Source organism: Trichosurus vulpecula, chromosome 4 (assembly GCF_011100635.1).
Source record: "Trichosurus vulpecula isolate mTriVul1 chromosome 4, mTriVul1.pri, whole genome shotgun sequence".
NCBI classification, from domain to species: Eukaryota; Metazoa; Chordata; class Mammalia; order Diprotodontia; family Phalangeridae; genus Trichosurus; species Trichosurus vulpecula.
The window spans coordinates 191,184,193-191,203,126 of NC_050576.1; the positions used below are offsets into that span (position 1 = coordinate 191,184,193).

Below are 18,934 nucleotides of genomic sequence, written 5' to 3' on the forward strand. Positions count from 1 at the left end.
CCATTCCATTCACATACCACAATTTGTTCAGCCATTCTCCAATGGATAGGGCATCCCCTTAGATTCTAATGGTTTTTTTTTTTTCCTTTTAATCCCCACTTCAGGATTAGAAAGTTTGTTTTCTTGGGACCTTTCCCTCCCAGGTTTTCCTGTTGAGTTTGATGTATTTCTATACAAAACTGTGTTTGTGTGTGTGTGTTCAATCCTCTGTCTATCCCAAATGAGAGGTTCATCTAATGCCCACCCCTCCCATCATTTACTCCATCCTCAAGCATCTCAATTATGAAAAATAGCAAGTTCCACTCTCTTCTCCTTCCTCCTTTCTATACTGGTGTGTATTCCTTTTGTTCTTCCTTCTCTTTCTCCTTTTAAAACCTTCAGAACAGAACTAATTCACTGCCCCCATACCCTTTGAAGACATTAAAGTTCTGACAAGAGGCTTGTTTCTTCTTCTGATTAGATGTTAGCACTTCATCATCATACAAGTCCAACTGCTCAAGTAAATTTACTTTCCTAAGTTTCTCTTTTCTCTTGTGTTTGTATTTTAAAGTTTCTCTGCAGTTCTGGTCTTTTCATCAGACATGCTTGAAAGTCCTTTATTCCATTAAAGATCCATTCCTTTCCCTGTAGGATGATACTCAGCTTTGCAGGGTAAATTATTCTTGGTTTTAATCTCATACTTTTTGCCTTTTAAAATATTATATTCTAAAATCTCCTTCCATGTATAGTAGGAGCTGTCAGGTCATATGCGATCCTGACTTCAGTTACTTGAATACTTAAAATATTTTTTCTTTGATGTGAAAGTTCTAGCTTTTGGTTATGGCATTCCTGAGACTTTTCCTTTTAGGGTTCCTTTCAGGACAGGATTGGGAAATCCTTTCTATGTTCACTTTGCCCCGCAGTGTCTAGGCTTTTTTTTCCTATGGTTTTCAAGGAGTCCAGTGATTCTTAAATGGTTTCTCCTTGACATTTTACAGGTCACTTGTTTTTTATATCAGATATATCAACTTCTATTTTTCAATGTTTTGGTTTTGTTCTAATATATCTTTCTATCTCAGGAATCATTGGTTTCTGTTTGATCTATTCTAATTTTCAGGGAGTGGGTAAGGTTTCCTGGATTTTTGAGGTACAGAACACTGGATCTTTAGGAACCACTATGGCATCTTGGGACAGAGAGTTAGGGACCTTGGAGCCTTTGGACTCCTTGGCTGACCTGGTCTGAGTTCTGACTCACCTGCGCTGGTTGCTGCTGCTCCTGGTCCCTACATGTTATTTCCAACCATCTTGGAGCCGTGACTTTCTTGGGGAAGCATCCATTCTTATTGCCTCTGGACATAGAGCCCTGTAGTTTATTCAGTTCCCTGGCCAGTGTCTGTTGACAGTGGGACGCAGCTGGCTTTTTTGCCTATGTGTGTGGTAGGGGGCTGGGGAAGGGGGAGGATGGCTTTGTTGGTGGTCCACTTTCCCATTGCCTATGGGCCTCTGGCTGACTTGTTGTGTAGGTTTGGACTGAAAGGCGTCACCTACCTTGGTTTTGCTTAGAGCTTCTTGATCATTACTTGGTGTGGTTTGACTTTCAGTATTTTTTTTTCCACTTAGACATGTGGGAACTGATCTTTCTGTTTTTATTGAGGCAGTCCTCTTGTCTGGAAGTTAACTGGCTAGAAGGCATTTTTAAGATTTATAAAGCAATTTCCTCACAAAATCCTGTGAGGTGGGTAATACAAGCATTATTTCCACTTTGCAGATGAGAAAATTGAGACTTAGCAAAATAAAATGATTAACCTAGTGTTGCAGAGCTTGTATTAGGACAAGAACAGGGATCTCCCCTTACTCCAAGTCTAATATTTTCCCCATAACATCCCATTCTTTGAGTAAGATTGCTTGACCAGCCCAGAATCCATCTGTAATCCAGCCCACATTTTTCTGTCCACCATTATGAGACTGGGCCAAATGCTGTGCTGATATGAAGATCTCCCCATTACACATGTTCCCCAAGCAGCACATAACCTTCCCTGCTCTTCTTTTCTAAGTGGAAAAGCCCCTTCTCTCCCACTCAGTACTTTCTGCACATCTCAGCTCATTCTTGGCTTTAGCCTTCCATTATCACCAACGCCTATTTACCAAGTGCCTGAATCAAAGGGATTTACTGCCTCCCTTACTCACTGCTAAACCATGGCTCCCCCACCTCTAGATTCCATCCTCTCTCTCATCCCATCCCCCGCCTCGCAGTTCACCAGACAATCCTATCTCCTCTCCCTCCTATTTCACCTCCTTCCCATCCATCCCCCTCCTTTACATTCTACCCCTCCCTTCCATTCCCACCCCGTTCTTCCCATTTTATCTCCCTTCCTCCCATTCCACACTATTCCTCCCTTTCCATCCACCTCCCTCCAATTCATCCCTTCCCCATTCCACTTTTTCATTCCTAATCCCATCTTTGCTCTTTCTCCCTCTCACACTCCCTCCCCCACTCCCCACCACCACTTTCTCCATCCTTACTATCCTCACCCAGATGCCTGGGGCTGAGGTTGAATGGGGATTTATCACTAGTGACAGGAGACAAAAAAAAAATAACTCTCAAAGAGATTGACCCAGATATGCCCCCCTTGAGCTCCAATTCCAGTTGCTCCACTGACCACCACAGTCTCCAGAGGCCCAGTCCTTCCCAGACCCTCCCTCTCCGATCATAGAAGACAGAACCACATGGGATGTAGTGTCAGATTCATTTATTGGGGTTCATCTTTCTGGGGATCATGACAAAATCAGAAAGACCTGTGTCGAAGGGAGAATGGCAAGAGAAGCCTAGATTTGGGAGGGCTTGTCTGGCCAGGTTCAACACAAAGAGTGGCTTTAGGGATGGGGGCAGGTGGATACAGCCAATGGAGGGAAGGAAGGGCAACCAGGGCAACAAACCCAAGGAAGAGAACAGGCCCTTCAAAGTAGGAGGGAGGGAGGCGAGGAAGGATTTTTCTATTCCTCTTCTTCATCTTCTTCTAGGGGTGGGCGATTCCTTTTGAAGAAGCCAACCTGGGAAAGCAGGGAAGGAGGGGACAATAGAGCCATCAAATATTCAAACTTAAGGACCAGCTATTCCAACATCCAACATTTTACAGGGGGAGGGGAAAGAGATTCAGAGAGGCACCAGTTCAGATTCAAGTCAAGAAATTGGGCCCACAGGTCGTAGATTTAAAGCCAGAAGCAACCTGATGGGTCATTGAGTACAATTACTGCCTCATTGGTTAGAGGCAGAACCTGGGGCTCAGCTAGGGGAGGTGAGCTGCCCAAGATCTCAGCAGAGCTGAGATTCAGACTGAGGTCTGGGGCGTTTAGTCCACCTGCTGCCTCCCAAGGAGAACGGAAACAAGAGAATACAGATTCTAGGCAGACCTAGGGTCTTGTCTCCCCCATAGGATTGGGAGCTCTCAGAAGGATATGTTTTCTTTGACGGAGTTAATATTCATAGCCTACTTTCCAGCACCGATTCCACGATTTTAAATACAGCATAAATAACGGAAGGAGTAGAAAACAGGAGAATCTGTGTCCTAACTACCCCCTTAATTCTGTCTCCACCACTCTTCCCACTCACCCACACCCTACCATTTGTTATTCAGTTGTGTCTGACTCTTCATGACCTCTTTTGGTTTTTTTTTACTGGAGTGGTTTGCCATTTCTTTCTCTAGCTCATTTTACAGATGAGGAAACTGAGGGAAACAGGGTTAAGTGACTTGCCCAGGGTGACTTGCCTAGTAAGTGAGGACAAATTTGAACTCATGTGGACGAGTCTTTCTGACTCTAGGCCAAGTACTCTGTGCACTATGGAGCCACCTAGCGGCCCCTGCCCTACCATACCCTCAGCAAAACTGGGAATGGGCCAGTCACTTTTGCCCACTTATCCCTCTCCCCCTTTCCATGACTTTCAATCAAACAATCAACAAGCATTTATTAAGTGTTTACTATGTGCCAGGCCAGGATACAGAGAAAATGTGAAAACAGTCCCTATGCTCAAGGAGTTTATGTGTGTGTGTATATGCATATGTATATATATATACACACTCACATACATACACACATATACACACATGTATGCATGGATGTATATATCTATATACATGCACACACATATGTATAAATTTTATATAAAATATAAATATATTTTGGGACACCATGGTCTCTGGGTTGTTCTATTCCTCTGCTTGCTCTTCTCAGTCTCCTTTGCTGGATTTTTCTCCAGGTGATACCCGATTATAATGGGTATCTACAGCACCCTGTCCTGGGCCCTCTTCTCCATCTACCGTATTTCACTTGGTGCCTTCATGAATCCCATGGATTCAATTACCATCTCTATGCTGATGATTCTCAAATCTATTCAACTTGCTCTAACCTCTCTCCTCTAACCTCTCAAGTCTCCTACTAGATATCTCAAACCGGATGGCATGCAGAGATCTTAAACTCAATTTACCCAAAACTGAACTCATTATCTTTTCCCCAAAACCCTCCCTTTTGTTATCAAGGGTACTCCTCATCCTTCCAGTCACTCAAGCTCACAGACAAGGTGACATCTTCAACCACTCACTCTCACTCTCCAAATCCAATCTGTTGCCAAAGCCTGTTGATTTTACCTTCAAGATATGTCTTGTGTTTGCCCCACTTCTGCCGTCTGACACTGCCACCATGCTGGTACAGGCACTCACCACCTTGAGACTGGATGATGGCCTTCTGGTTGGTCTCCCTGCCTAAAGTCTCTCCCCACTCCAGGCCATCTTCCGCTTAGCTGTCAAAATGATCTTCCTAAAGAGCAGACGGTTTTACCTTACCACTATTCAATAAACTCTAGTGCAGGGGTGGGGAACCCACGGCCTCAAGGCCACATGTGGCCTTCTAGGTCTGTGAATGTGGCGCATTTGATGACCTAGAGGGCCACAGTTTCCCCACCTCCGTTCTGGCGGCTCCTGACTTCCTATAGCTTCCAGCATTAAATATAAGACCCTCTGTATAGCTTTGAAGCCTTTTCATAACCTGCCGCCCCTCCTCCTTTCCAGTCTTATACCTTACACCCTACTCTGTGATCCAGTGACACCGGCCTTTTTTCTGCTCCTTGGACAAGAAACTCCATCTTCTGATGGGGAGTGGATAGAGTGCCCGACTTGGAGTCAGGAAGACTCCTCTTTCTGAGTTCAAATCTGGCCTCGGGTATGTACTTGCTGTGTGACCGTAGGCAAGTCACTTACCCCCATTTGCCTCAGTTTTCTCAACTGCAAAATGAGCTGGAGAAGGAATTGACAAACCACTCCAGTATCTTTGCCAAGAAAACCCCAAATGGGGTCAGGAAGAGTCGGACATTATTGAAACAACAGAACGACAACAACAATTTTTTCTTGGCTGTCCCCCATGCTTTCCCTCCTCCTTTCTGCCTCCCGGCTTCCCTGGCTTCCTTCAAATCCCAGCTAAAAACCCTACCTTTTCTAGGAAACCTTTCCCAATGTCTCTCAATTCTAGTGTCTTTCCTCTGTGGATTATTTCCATTTTATCCTGTATATAGCTTGTCTCTACCTAGTTATTTGCATATTGTCTCCTCCATTAGACTGTGAGTTCTTTGAAAGGGAGGACTGTCTTTTGCCTTTCTTTGTATCCCCAAAGCTTAGCACAGTGCCTGGTACACAGCAGGTGATTAATAAATGTTTATTGGCTGACTGGTAATTCCTTCACCCTTTTAGGTGCAAGGTGTTCTCTAAGTGGTCCAGTTCTCCCCACTCCCACCTTCCAAATCAGTTGTTCCCAAGCATTTATTAAGCCCTTACTAGGTGAATAATAAATAGGGCAGCTAGGTGGAGCCATAGTGCATAAAGTGCTAGGTCTAGAGTCAGGAAGACCTCTTCCTGAGCTCAAATCCAGCCTCAGACACTTAACTAGCTATGTGGCCTGGGCAAGTCACTTAACCCTGCCTGCCTCAGTTTCCTCATCCGTGAAGTGAGAAAGCAATGACAAACCACTCTGGTGTCTCTGCCAAGAAAACCCCAAATGGGGTCATGGAGAGTCGGGCACAACTAAAGGACTGAACAACAGGCAAACAATGGTACACACTTCCTGAGATGGCCCCTATGAGCCATTGCAACACGAGTAATAGTGGATAGCAAAGCACAGCAAAGTCAGGCCCTGCTCTCATTCATGCATTCAGACAAAGGTATTGATAACTTGACATAACTCTGTCCCCTTCTCCTCTCCCCACCCTGCCTCCCCTCACATGTGATTTAAGAGAAGATTGGGAGTACCAGGAGAGAACGCTTATTCGAAAGGATTGAGCCTCTGGGGGCAGGTGATCTCAGATCTCATCATCCCACATAACTGGGGGGCTGCTTACTCCCAGAGGGCTATCCTTGCCCCTCCTCCTCTAGGCCCCAGCCCCACTTTGTGCCCTTACCTTCCACATTACAAGGATGAGCAAGGCCAGCAGAAGCAGGCCACCCATCACGCCCACGACCACCCACCAGGTGGGAATCTCCCTTTCTTCCAGGCGTACTCGAAGCAGCTTGGTCTCCACCTGGGCGGACAACCCCCAGCTCCGTTTGAGAAACGTCTCTCCAGATGGGGCAGTGGCCTAGCGGTGCCCAGCGTGGCAGTCTGCCCTTTACTCCGCACATGGGTGAACATATTCCCCACAACCCTCTGAGTCAAGGACAGGGCCCCGTCCCTACCTCCTCCCCATCCTTTCAGGCCTAGCTGCTACAATCCCACCCCCCTGAACCAACCACAACATCTCCATGAGGCAGGCTCTCGGCAGGCACGTCGTAGGGCAGCTTGGAGACGTTGAACCAGGCTTTAGACGTCAGGACAAACTGTTCCAAGGGCCTCTGGTGTGGGGAGGGTCAAGGAAGGAAAGGGAGGGAAGGAAATACTGTTACCCAGCATGAGTCTGAGCACACTAACCTGTATCCACACATAGATATGTCTCATGTACATAACCCATGCTCTCCCCAGGATCCCAGCAGTCCGGGGCTGGTCCCCTGCTCTCTTGGCTACCACCCTCAGTACCTTGAGGAGGCCAGGCATCCATAGAATGGTAGATATGGTGACCATGGCCCGCTGGCCTCGCTCCATCTGCTTCAGCTCACACTCCACCCAGGTACAGTGCCAAGCATCGCAGTCCTGCCAGGGATACCGCCAACCCATCAGGCTACCCTCTGCTCCCTGCCCCCAGCCCTCTCATCCCCTTCACTCTCAGGCAGAAAATGAGGGAGCTCATCACATCGATATGTAGATCGCCCTTTAAGGTTTGCCAAGCCCTCAATAGACATTACCACCCCTGAATGTCACAACATTCCCATAAGGCAAGTGCCGTTATCATCTCCATTTTACACATAAACACTGAGGCTAAGAAAATGTTGAGAAGTGATTCGCTCAGAGACATGCAATAAATGTCTGAGGTGGTAGTTAAAGCTGAGTCTTCCTGAACGATGACTCTACATACTCCTCTGTGTGTGTATTTTCATATGTATACACACACACACACATGTCCATACATACTGGCATGCATACACACACATGCAGATGCACATACATGCATGTATATATACACGCATATATACATGCATGTACCTATACACGTGTATATACATACATGTACATGTATAAATATGTATGTCTATATACATATATACACACATAATGTCTTATAACCCTTTTGTTTCTTTCAAAATGCTTTATACAGAAAAAGTTTTCACAGGACATAGTACTCAAAAGTAGAAGGGACCTTAAAGTTCATCTACTCCTTTCCATCAGGGCAGCTAGGAGGTGCAGTGGATAGAGCTCTGGGCCTCGAGTCAGGAGGACCTGAGTTTGAATCCGGCCTCAGATACTTATGAGCTGTGTGACCCTGGGCAAGTCACTTCACCCTATTTGCCTCAGTTTCCTCATCTGTAAAATGAACTGGAGAAGGAAATGGTGAATCACTCCAGTATCTTTGTCAAGAAAACCCCCAAATGGGATCAGGAAGAGTCAGACATGATTGAAACAATCAAACAACAATATTCCAACCTATTGGTTCAATAGATGGAGAAACTGAGGCCTGGAGAGATGTGACTTGTCCAAGATCACACAGATAGTAAGGAGCAGAGTCTGAATTTGAATCTAGGTTCTCTGACTCCAAGTCCAGAGTCCTCGATGAGTATTTGTTGCTTTCCTTTCCCCAGCTCCTCCATCCCAACACATTTTCCATTCACGTAGTTCCCAGGTCTTACTCGGGGAACCCAGACCACCTAGACCCTATATCCAGTGGAGGATCACAACAACAGCAGTCATCGTTAGACACACTCGGGGAAAGTCTGCTTTGGAAAGAATGAAGCCTCTGGTGAATGCACAAAAAAGCTGAGCAAAGGGCTTCCTCCCCGGGTGGCCCTGTCCTCATCCCCACCCAAGGGCACAGGATAGATAGACAGCTCACCAGGACTATCGGTTCTTGGAGCCCAGAGGGCCCTAGATGCTCTGGGGTAAAAACATTCCTCTTCTCTCGTTCATGCTGGAAAGGGTGGGTGGGGGCAGAGCTGGGAGCAGGGGTAAGCTGCCCAACTTTGAGCTGCAGAGGTAAAAGCCCAGATGTCCTTGGATTCTATGAGTTGAACAGTGTTTCCTGATCTCCCTAGATGGGGATGCTCCCATCCATCCCCCTTTCACATCCTCACCCCGAGGGTTTCCCAGCTGGAACATCTGGCTTCCCACTCCTTACCTGAACGCTACTCCCTCCCTCACCTTTCCCTACTCAAGCTCAAGGGAAGCTTCCTCCCTCTCCCTCCAGCCCCTTGTACATGGATGGCGTGTCGTACAAGGCGTTCTTGGACTACGTGACCTCTGATGTCGCTTTCAGAATTCTGGAATTCTGGGGTGGCCGTCCTGGCCCTTCTTCCCCTTCCCTCTTTCCATCTCTCCTCTTTTTTCTTCACTTGGACTTCTTTCTGCTTGACCCCAAGGCTCCCTCGGTCACTCCAATCTGCCCTGACTTGTGCCCTGGGGATTTCCCTTCTCTACCCACCTGTTCCCCACCCCACCCCCTACCCCACCCTGCCATCCTTGCAGATTCTTACATTGAGGGGATTGGGAGGAGGCTGAGCAGAGCACTGGAGGCCCCCTTGGGCCTGAACATCCAGCACGTAGAGCAGGTCATCATTCTGGGAACGGCTAGGGAAGCCTACCCAAAGCCGAAGCCCAGTCACTGTCCCTGGACCCTGGTTTTGAAGCTTGGGGAGGAAGGGAAAGGGTGTCAAGCATGGGGCTCCCAGTTTCCTTCCCTGACAAGATCATGCCATACTCCCCACCCCTTTTCATCCAAGCCTGGGAGACCAGAGGTCACACAGGGCGAGGACCCAAAGACACAGGAGATTATGTTTTCCCCGGTCCATTCTGAGCCCACATTCAACCCGGCTGCTTCATACCTCAAATGCATGTTCCACCTTGGACGTATCTTCCATGTTGTAGCTACTCCAGTCTACAGTTATTAGGTCCTTGTTCCCCTGGGTCTCCTCAGGGGGCGAGGAGAGCACCACAGAAGCTGGGAAAGAGTTCCTGCCAGACACCAGAGCCCCCTCCTTCTTCTACACATATCATCCTTCCATCTCATTCCACCCCCCTCCCGCCCACCAGCCACTCCCTCTCTCCCATTCCAGTCACCCCTTTCTTGTCCTGTCCTCCCCCATGAGCAGCTTTCCATCCCCTTCAAAGACCCAACGCCTCTTTCTCCACTCAGCCCCCTCACCCAAACAGGTCCACTTGGGCTTTGGCCTTGACTGGGACCTCCAGGCGAAAAGCTTCACTGTTGGGATTTTGACTATTCTTGCTGTTGAGGAAGAGGAAGAATGGAGATGGAGGGGAGGAAGATAGGAAGGGAAGGCACCCCAGCCTGGGGCACTGCTGGGGCCTTGTGGGGAGGAGAACACTAGGATTGAGCTTCCCTGGGCACGCATCTGAGGTCTGAGGCTACGCAGCCACAGGTGATGCCAAGGGACTTGACCTGTACTATAGCCTGCAGAAATGGGTTAAAACTGATGCTTGGAAGACCCTAAAACCTGTCTCTAAGAAACAAAGGAATTCACTTTTTCCTTGGAGGAAGTAAATTAGACTGCCAATGAGCCTTATTACCCGGGAGTAGGGAGATGAATAAAATGAGGTGGCATGGCAGAGGAAAAAGCACTGAATTTGGAGCTGGGGGCCCGAGTTCTAATCCTGCTTGTGCGACCTTAAGTCACATACTCCTTGGGCATCAGTTTCTTCACCTGTAAAATGAGGGGATGTAAAATGAACCAGATGAACTCTAAGGTCTCTTCTAACACCTCTAGAAGCCCTTTCTAGACGAATATATCAGTGATGTTCCAATTTGAGGGGATGAAGGCATGGATGTAGCCTCATTATCCCTTTCTTTTTTGGCAGGGCAATTGGGGTTAAGTGACTTGCCCAAGGTCACACAGCTACTAAACTCATTATCTCTTTTTTAAAAAAATTAATATATTTTGTTCTCTCCCTTATATGGTAAAACAATTTTTAACATTTTAAAAAAAGTTTTGAGCTCCAAATTCTAACCCTCCCTCCCTTCTCCCCTCCCTGAGAAGGTGAGCAGTCTGATAGAGTTTATACATGGGCAATCATGTCCTCATTACCTCTTAATCTGCAGCATAAAGGAGACACCATCCCCAGCTTCTTCCAGGTTTCCCACACTCACCAGCATCAGGATTCCCATCTGGAAAGGCAAAGAAGGGCACGGTCAGGGATCCTCCTTGTTCCCCATTCCAGCTTAAAGGCGAAATGCTTTAGGACCACTGGTTTGTGGCACAGACTCCCTCCCTCCCTCTCTCTTTCCCCTCTGCTTTTCCCCCCTCCCCCGCCTTCAGGCATTTCCTGTAGCCAGGCCAGGCCATGGCCCTTTACCCTGGCATCCTTCTTCATGGGGTTGCCCAGTTCACACAGCACTAACTGACTCTCATTCTCCTTCTTCTGGATACAAAGTAGTTTCTCAAAGTTCTGTGTAGGGAGGAGGGGAGGGATTTGAATTCACGGGTATGCATTTGCAGCCAGCAACCCAGAAGAGTAAATACCTTTCTGGCTCAGAGTGACCCCCCCAGGCCTACAAGTGGCAGAAGCAGCATCAGATGCCCTCACCTTGACGTCACTCTGGGCCTGCATGAAATGGGCGCCTTGGGGCAGATGTACTGCCAGTTCAGCCTCATAGGCACCCTCACCCTCATTGGAGGCGTTCACTCGCAGCTCCAGCACATTGTCTGCCCCAATGAAGAGTGAACCTGTCCTGGAAGAAGCACAGTGAGAGGAAAGCTGGGGGGCATAGGCCAGCCAAGGGTGAGTCATGTAGATGGGGTGGGGCAAAGATGGCACCCATAGTGTGGGAGGGACAAGGAGATGGAGATTGGGCATGGTGGATAGAGGCACTGGGGTGGAGTTAGGGGAAGGTTCAGGGTAAGGGGATGGGGAGGATGGAGAGAGATGGGAATACAGGTAACAGGGTTCAGAAAATCGCAGCTTGGAGCTGGAAGTGACCCTCGTTTTGTTTGGCATGCCTGCTTTCCTTTAGTTATTCATCGAACTGAATTCTCCTCTGTAAGATGAGAAGACTGAAGGCCAGAGATGTTGAGTGATTCATCCCAGGTCATAGCAGGAGGAAAGGGGCAAAGACTGGCTGAGAATATCAGATTGGGGAGGGGGGGGAAGGGTCTGCTCACATGCTGGCACTGAGTTGTAACTGGGGCACGCATAGGTCGTCTTCCCCACAGTCCAGTATGATGCGAGTCTAGAGGGCAGGTTGGCACATCAAGAGTTTGGATCCAGGACTGAATAATTTTTCCTTTCTACTCTCTTTACCTCATTACCCCCAACATTGACTGGCAACCTCAGCCTCTTCTTCACTTTCCTTCTCTACCACCTCCTTTCTCAAGGTCCAACCTGGCTTCCCGACTGACCCTCCCCTTACCTGCTGCTGTACGTGAGTGTCTCCATTCAGTACGAGGGGCAGGGGGCCTCCAGCCCCCTCGTTCTTTAGGGACACGTTAAGGCTGAGCACGATGGGGCTCAGCTTGTCCCGGAATTCAGCCTCATCCTGGAGGTGAGATAAGGAGAGTGGAGAGTAAGGAATACCCTGCCCCCAAGGCCTCCCTCCCATACACACACACATCAGAGATTCCTCCAGTTTCAAACCTTTACCTGGAAAATCCCACCTCCATTCCTTACCTCACCAGCCTCCACTACCAGGAGTCACAGGAGCCAGGGAAGAAAAGCTCAGAGACAGTCGTGGCAACGTCAAGAATGCGGTATTAGATTTTTTTTTTTAGCCACCATTATGGCTCTTTGCCACAATTAACACCAATTAAAATTCTCTAGAGGGCATTGGTGCAAGGTCATTCTAGAACACTATCCTACTTAAATATCTTATTTTTCCAATGAAAATATTTGGCCTGGTGCTTTTAAAACTTCTGACACCATCAACCCCAATCCTGCCCCTACACTACCCTCAAGAAGGCCTTGGCATCATGGCAGATGGGGATATGCCCGCTGCTTAGCTCTAATTCTAGAGTGGTGCTTGATTGCAGAGAACCCAGCAATAGCACCCGCCGACCCTGTCGTGGTTTCAACCGGTCCAGCTGCAGCTCGGCATTTATGCCTGGGCACAAAAGAAAGGGGAGGGGAGGGAGAGGTGAGCTAATGCTGGTGTAGGCAAGCCCAGCAGGTGTACCCAGACCTGGGCAGTGCTACTCACGGAGCTTCTTGGGGACGTTGTGTCCACTGATGCTTATACACATCTGGATATTGAAACTAGGAGGGAAAAAGGAGTCTTTAAGCATCGAGGTTCTCAGGCAAAAGCTTAACTCATCACTCTCAAGGAGCCCACATCTGTATCCTCTCCTCCTCACCAGCTGACTGCAACTGTGGCCTTTGGGTTGGGAAGTTCACAGTTCTTCACAGCGGGGTTCAGTACCTCTGGCACCAGTAATTGGACAGTGGCCAACACCACAGGCTGGGCCCTAGGGAAGATGCATCAGACTTGTAGGCCTCTGTTGTTTGGTTGTTTTTCAATTGTGTCCAACTCTTCATGACTCTATTTTTTTTTCTCGGCAAAGATACTGCAGTGGTTTGCTATTTCCTTCTCCAGCTCATTTGACAGATCAGGAAACTGAGGCAAACAAGGTGAAGTGACTTGCCCAGGGACACACTGCTAGTAGGTATCTGAAGTCACATTTGAACTCAGGTCTTCCTGACTCCTGGCCTGGTGCTTTATGCACTGCAACACCATCTAGTACACATGCCTCTCTACTCCTACTGTAACGTAGCCCCTGTAAGTATACACTTCTCAAGGGAGCCACAGAGATCCCTTATGGGAACTGCACCATGCCAATGCTCACCTGTATACAGCTACTTGGCTGGCTCCAAATGCTCCCACCAGCAGGTCTGTGGGCATAGGAGGTAGAGTCAGAAATGAAAATACTGTATGTCAGGCTATATCCTCCCCCATCATTAGCTTAGAAGCTATGGATTTCTCTTTGTTTACTCTTGTCCTTAACCCCCATGGAAATTTGGGCTAATAAAGCTGAATAATTAAGGATCTAGATGTAGGATTCAGATTAGATCAAAGAAGGGGAAAAGGAAGAGGTCTGGAGACCATGAAATGGTAGATCTAGGTATGGGCACCAGTCTAGAAAGATTTCCCTGGCACTGGGAGACAGTATCTGAGGAACTCTTCTACCCAGTTTGGGTCTATCCCAAGAATGGCCACACTAGATTAGAATGGGGGCAGTCTAGGCAGGCACCTGGGTATCCATTAGCATCAATGTCGGTGGCCCCTTTCAGGGCAAAGCCAAAGCCAGAACCTTGGTGGAAAGGGCTATCTAGAACTTGCGATGGTCGTGGGCTGAGACCCTCATCCTGTCCCTGGAATATAAACACTCGGCCCTGTCCATTGGGGCCCCCAAATGGGGCACCTACTGCTATATCTAAGAAAGGAAAGAGGAACAGTCATTAGTGCATCTTCATCCAGCACACTCAGAACCCTAGGTCTATTCCTCCTCCTCCTCCTCCTCCTCGTGCCGTTGACCTCACCATTGTACCCATCCTGGTCCAGATCACCAAGAGGAGCAATAGCTGAGCCAAAACGCCCATATAACTCTGTGCCAGTCAGATGCCTGGGGTTGCCCAGGATATGTGGGGCTCGCAGCTGCAGGTAGATATATACTCGCCCTACTTCTGCCAGCTTTCGGTTGGCTCTGTGCTCCATGAAGAGTGGGGCACCTACCAGCAGGTCATCCTTCCTGTTGAATGGTATAAGTGTCACCCCAAAGAGGAGGAGGATAGGATACCAACCCTAGCAGAGGGCTATGGGAAGAATCTGAACTCAGTCCTGGTCCCATTTCAAGGCACCAGACCTTTTGAAGTGCTAGGTGTAATAATGCCCAGTAGGATGCTTCCCCACAGTGGGATTTCACCACTCCTCACCCATCCCTGTTGATGTCAGTCACAGCCACTGTGTGCCCAAAGTATGATGCAACCTGTAAGGAGATGTGTATTACATTCCAGGGTTTCTATCTCCTTTTGCAACTCAGGGCAATCCAGACACTCCTCAGCATCTGGACACATCCCTACCCAGTGGCCTTGCACATGACATTGACAACATGACAGAGTATAGATAAGCAGAGCCCCTCCCATCCATGGACTGCCTTGTCCCATAGCCCAAATCCCTCCTGCCCCATCCAGGCTCCCTCTTTCCCCAACCTGATCTCCTTGAAGAACATGCAGGATGCTGTGATTCTGGTAAAAAATTTCCACCTGTGGGGAGGGTGGGGCCTCAGTTCCACTAGAGACAGGGGTGGGTATCTGGGGAACCTAGGGGCTTGACAGGAATTATGAAGGATCCTTCTGACTACCGGCCCCATTGTGGGGAACCCAGCCAATCATGAGGGATCCCCTTAACCACTGGTCCCACTGGGGGATGATCTGGCAATAGAAAGGGAGATGGGAGAGGGGAAAGGGAAAGGCACTTTAGAAAAGGTCATTCTGGAGTTGTGGACTGAGAGGACAGGAACTGAGTTGGTGGGGGCAGGGCGGGGCAATGGCAATGGAATAGGAATACTGAGTAACTCACCGCTCCCAGTGTTGTGCTCCAGTTGGGGGTACCCAGTACATATTCTGGAGAAGAAGAGACCAACCCCTGAGCAATTTGGGGACAATCTCTTACCTGGGGTCCATGAGGGCCACTTATTTAGAATTTTCCCTTTATATCTCAGGGGCCTGGAAATGCTTCCCTCTCAGGGCTACCTCCCTGTTCTCGACCATAACCCCTGGGTGGATGGAGCTGTCTTACCTGTATCTTTAGGGTTTTCATTAAATTCTCCCACAGCCACCGAGTACCCTGCGGACAGGAAGCATCCATTGACAGGGCACCACTCCTCCACCCACTCACCCAGGGGGAAAGGCTAAGGACCAAGGACAAAAGGAAGGAATGATAAAAGGAAGAGGGATTGGGTGAGTGGAGGCAAGACGACACGAGTAGGAATTATCCGGGCAGATGACCATGGGTTGGGGAATGAAGAAAGGACCCAATACCCCGGTAGGCATCTCGGTACTCCCGAGTAAAATCATCCCTGCTCAGGCGCTGGGAGGGCACGGTCCAGAGAAGTGAGGATGGGGTATAGCTGGACATGATGTCAGAAAGCTGAGCCCGGGCTAGCAAACCTGGTGAGTGGAAGACAGTTTGGTCTAGGGTCAGTGAGGCCTTTTCCCTCCAGCACCCCTCAGTCCAGTGACCCAGACCAAGACTGGGGGGATGGTGTATCGTGGGTTGGGGTGGCGTTCCCATTGCAGTCACTCAGGGTGCCAAGGACGGTGTTCTGACACGTCTCTCCTAGGGAACATTGGGGAAAACCTCAAAAGTGATCCGAGGCTGGAAAGGGAAGTAGGGCTGAGTATGGGAGGGGAAGGGGCTGACCCGGGAAGGATGATACCTATGAAATAGTAGCCTCCTGGAGCCCCCAGAACCAGCTCCCCAGACTGAAAGGAAAGCACAGGTGAGAAGGGAATAGTTCAAATCAAAAGAAATATTTAGTAAGTTCCTCTTATGGGCCGCTAGGCACTGTGCCCCCATTCTGAATCCCATCCCTTCCCCCCAATTCTAATTTCTCTCTGCCCCTGCGCCCCTTATTCACCTGGGTGATCGTGGAACTGAACCCTACTTCGCAGTAGCGCAAATCTCTGCCTGGACCCGGTAGGAAGAGAGAAGATGCGAAAAGAGGGGCGTCAGGTCAGTTATTCACCTGGCTAGGAGGCCCCTCCCGACCACAAAAGGGCAGGACTAAGGAGAGGGGGGTGGTCATCATTAGAGCCCTCCTCAGAGGCGTGGCCACTTCTGGGGGTAGCCCCAAGGGAGGGACTGGGCGGGTCGCGGCTCACGGTAGTCTTCCAGGTAGAGCTGGTTCATGGCATTCTCCCGGCATGGCGCATACTCTGCCCGACGGCCGCTCTTGGGGTGGGCCACGAAGCAGCTCCCGACGGGTGTCTTTCCGGCCTCGTCAGTCGGCTCCAGAGCGTTCCAATGCTGCCAGGGAGCGCACGCCTGCGGGAGGGGCGGGACGCAGGGGGTGCTGAGGACGAGCCGGCGCTCCCGGATTCCCCTCACCGCAGCCTCCCCAACTTGGGCTTGTGACCTGGCTCTGCCTTCCTTCCTCCTCCCCTCTCCGTGCCTTCCCACGGCTGCCCAGTGTTCGCTCTGTGCTCATCGGTTGCCTCCATCAGATTTGCTGCCTTTCCGATGCCCAAGCTCCAGCACTTCCATTTCAGTCCAATGCCCTGGTCCCCATACTACAAGACCCATGCTTGCCCAGTGCCCACCACAATGTTGTCCTTCCAACTGGCAACGGATGCACCAAGCCCCTGCTTGGTCTTGTAGGTTTTGAAGGTGATGGAGCCCACTTTGCTGGTCTGATCCTCTACAAGGGAGAGGAGAGAACTTGGGTTGGAGGTAAGCAGGGACTACTTCCCATGGTCTAAGGCCTCTCCCCAGTGGAGTAACCTCCCCGCCCCTTTTGCTCCCATCTCCCCTCCTCCCCATCCCTTTCCTGTCCAGGGCCCAAGACTCACTGAGGTCAAAGGTCAGGGGGCTGCAGGTACTCCCCTGGGCTGCCCAGGGACATAGGAACACACCTCCAGTCTCCTCCCCCTGGGGGCTTACAGCCCTTGGGGCTCCCACCACGATGCCAACGCTGCAGGCAAAAAGGGCCCTGAGCTGAGGTCATCTGCTCAGCATCACGCAAGGGGCGAAGGGACAGTTAGATGAGGCTGATCAAACATTGCGGGGAGACGCTGCGGCAGGGATTCATGGTAATTGAAGAGGGAAAAGTCTGAGTTTAGGGATGATAAACCATACGATTGAGTGTGTGCTGGGGGAAGAGTGTGATTTCACATTGAGAATCTCAACCTAGCTCTTAGAAGAATAAATGTCTGCCTCCAATTCCTTTTCTTTTCCTGCCTGGCCTAAATTCTCTTTAGGTATCTGGTTGTTTTCATGCTTACCATAGCATGTCCAGAGCCCTTTACTTAGGTTAGCTCTTTCTAGCTAATGTAATGCTTTCCCACCTATGCCCTGCCCCACCCCAAAACAAAACTTTGTCTTGCTCTCAATCCTTTGGAAAGGATCAAACTCCTTCTCCCAGAAGTAAAAATGCTCATTAAGAGCTAAAAGCAGGATTTCTCCTAGAGATAGCTATATTTTAACAGAGAAAGACTTCATTCACACCATGGAATGAACGGTAGACTTTCAGGCTCTGGGTTGGTGTGTGGACGATTTGAGGGACTCAGGAGACAGCCTACTTTGCCCTAACGTTCCTGAAGGTTTATGTCTGTATTCGCACTCATGCATCCCTGCCTGCCCAGGGTCCTCCATCCACCCTAGTTTCCCTTGGCCCATGACTTACCCGCCATAGCCCTCCTCGTAGAAATCCAGAGCAAATCCAAAATGGCTGCCATTGGGGCCCACATAGAAGGCTGGCTGTGCAGCATCCAGGTTCAGGGCCCAGACAGGGGGACCACCACCAGGAACCAGAAGCAGCTGTATCCATCCCAAGAGCCACAGAGCAGGCAGCAGGCACAAAGTTCTAACCATCCTCCTCCTGCCTATGCCCCTTGAATAGAACTCTGTAAGACGAGTTCTTCTTTTCTTTCACCCCACCCCTGCCAACCTCAGGAAGTTGCTCCTTATCAAGCTGGCCCCCAAAATAACTCACTGAATGACAGATGGGACAACATTCTTATAACACTGCCCACTGAGTCTGCTAGCTAGGCAGGTGGAGGAAACTGCTCAGGGGGTGAAAGCATCGGACTGGCATTCAGAACTGACTCCCTTGGGAGCTGTGGCACCCTATGGTTAGGGGGCAAGATGTTAACTTTCCCCCATGGAGAAAGAAAATACTTCTTCCCCCTCCCCCACTTTCTCCCCTTGCCTGGCAGATACAACAGGTTAATATCAGCGGCAGCTGTTTCCTTGCTTCTAATGACCAATGATTGTTACCACAGCTCTGCAGCTTCCTCTAAGGAAGTGGGGTTGGGGTCGTTCAGGTCTTATCTAGTGGACTGGTCATAGCAAAGCATGGGCAGTGGTGCCCGAGGCCTCTGGCATTTAGTCTGTTCCAGCCACTCAGCAGAAGACAGACAGTAAGGCTGAACTGGAGAGAAGTGGAAACATGGTGGCATGGGAATGTGAGGGGAGTTCTCCACAACAGGGCACAAAGAGGAAAAAGGGCACAGGGGACAGCAATGTTACCAAGGAAGCAGGACAAAGAGTTAGGTCAGCAGCCGCAAAGAAGAGATGCCCATCCCCCCTGTATCCCTCTGCTCATTCCATCCATTGTGGCATCTGGAACCCCAGCTCTGCTGTTACATTGTTCTGAATATTAGGCACGGG

General features: G+C 49.5%; 1 protein-coding gene across 1 annotated transcript; it reads right to left on the reverse strand.

The window, feature by feature from the left end:
* Positions 1 to 2,724: 2,724 nt before the first annotated feature.
* ITGA2B (integrin subunit alpha 2b) lies at positions 2,725 to 18,136 on the reverse strand. The gene is made up of 30 exons (XM_036758160.1): positions 17,949 to 18,136; positions 17,116 to 17,237; positions 16,867 to 16,964; positions 16,429 to 16,591; positions 16,185 to 16,234; positions 15,984 to 16,029; positions 15,586 to 15,714; positions 15,344 to 15,391; positions 15,125 to 15,168; positions 14,755 to 14,808; positions 14,479 to 14,531; positions 14,086 to 14,294; positions 13,797 to 13,979; positions 13,392 to 13,437; positions 12,903 to 13,013; positions 12,749 to 12,804; positions 12,501 to 12,652; positions 11,966 to 12,091; positions 11,718 to 11,785; positions 11,143 to 11,287; positions 10,912 to 11,004; positions 10,644 to 10,723; positions 9,746 to 9,826; positions 9,426 to 9,555; positions 9,078 to 9,230; positions 8,441 to 8,572; positions 7,033 to 7,146; positions 6,750 to 6,851; positions 6,422 to 6,541; positions 2,725 to 3,030 (listed from the first exon to the last, which is right to left on the reverse strand). The coding sequence occupies exons 1-30, from the start codon at positions 18,134 to 18,136 to the stop codon at positions 2,974 to 2,976; spliced, it is 3,153 nt and encodes a 1,050-aa protein (XP_036614055.1). The 3' UTR covers positions 2,725 to 2,973.
* Between the last annotated feature and the right edge of the window lie 798 nt (positions 18,137 to 18,934).

Coding starts and splice junctions, on each gene's coding strand:
- ITGA2B (XM_036758160.1), bottom strand. CDS start 18,136: ATGGTTAGAACTTTGTGCCTGCTGCCTGCTCTGTGGCTCTTGGGATGG. Junction 16,235..16,428: donor GCTCTACCTGGAAGACTACC/GTGAGCCGCGAC, acceptor TACCGGGTCCAG/GCAGAGATTTGCGCTACTGC. Junction 13,438..13,796: donor TGATGCTAATGGATACCCAG/GTGCCTGCCTAG, acceptor CTATGCCCACAG/ACCTGCTGGTGGGAGCATTT.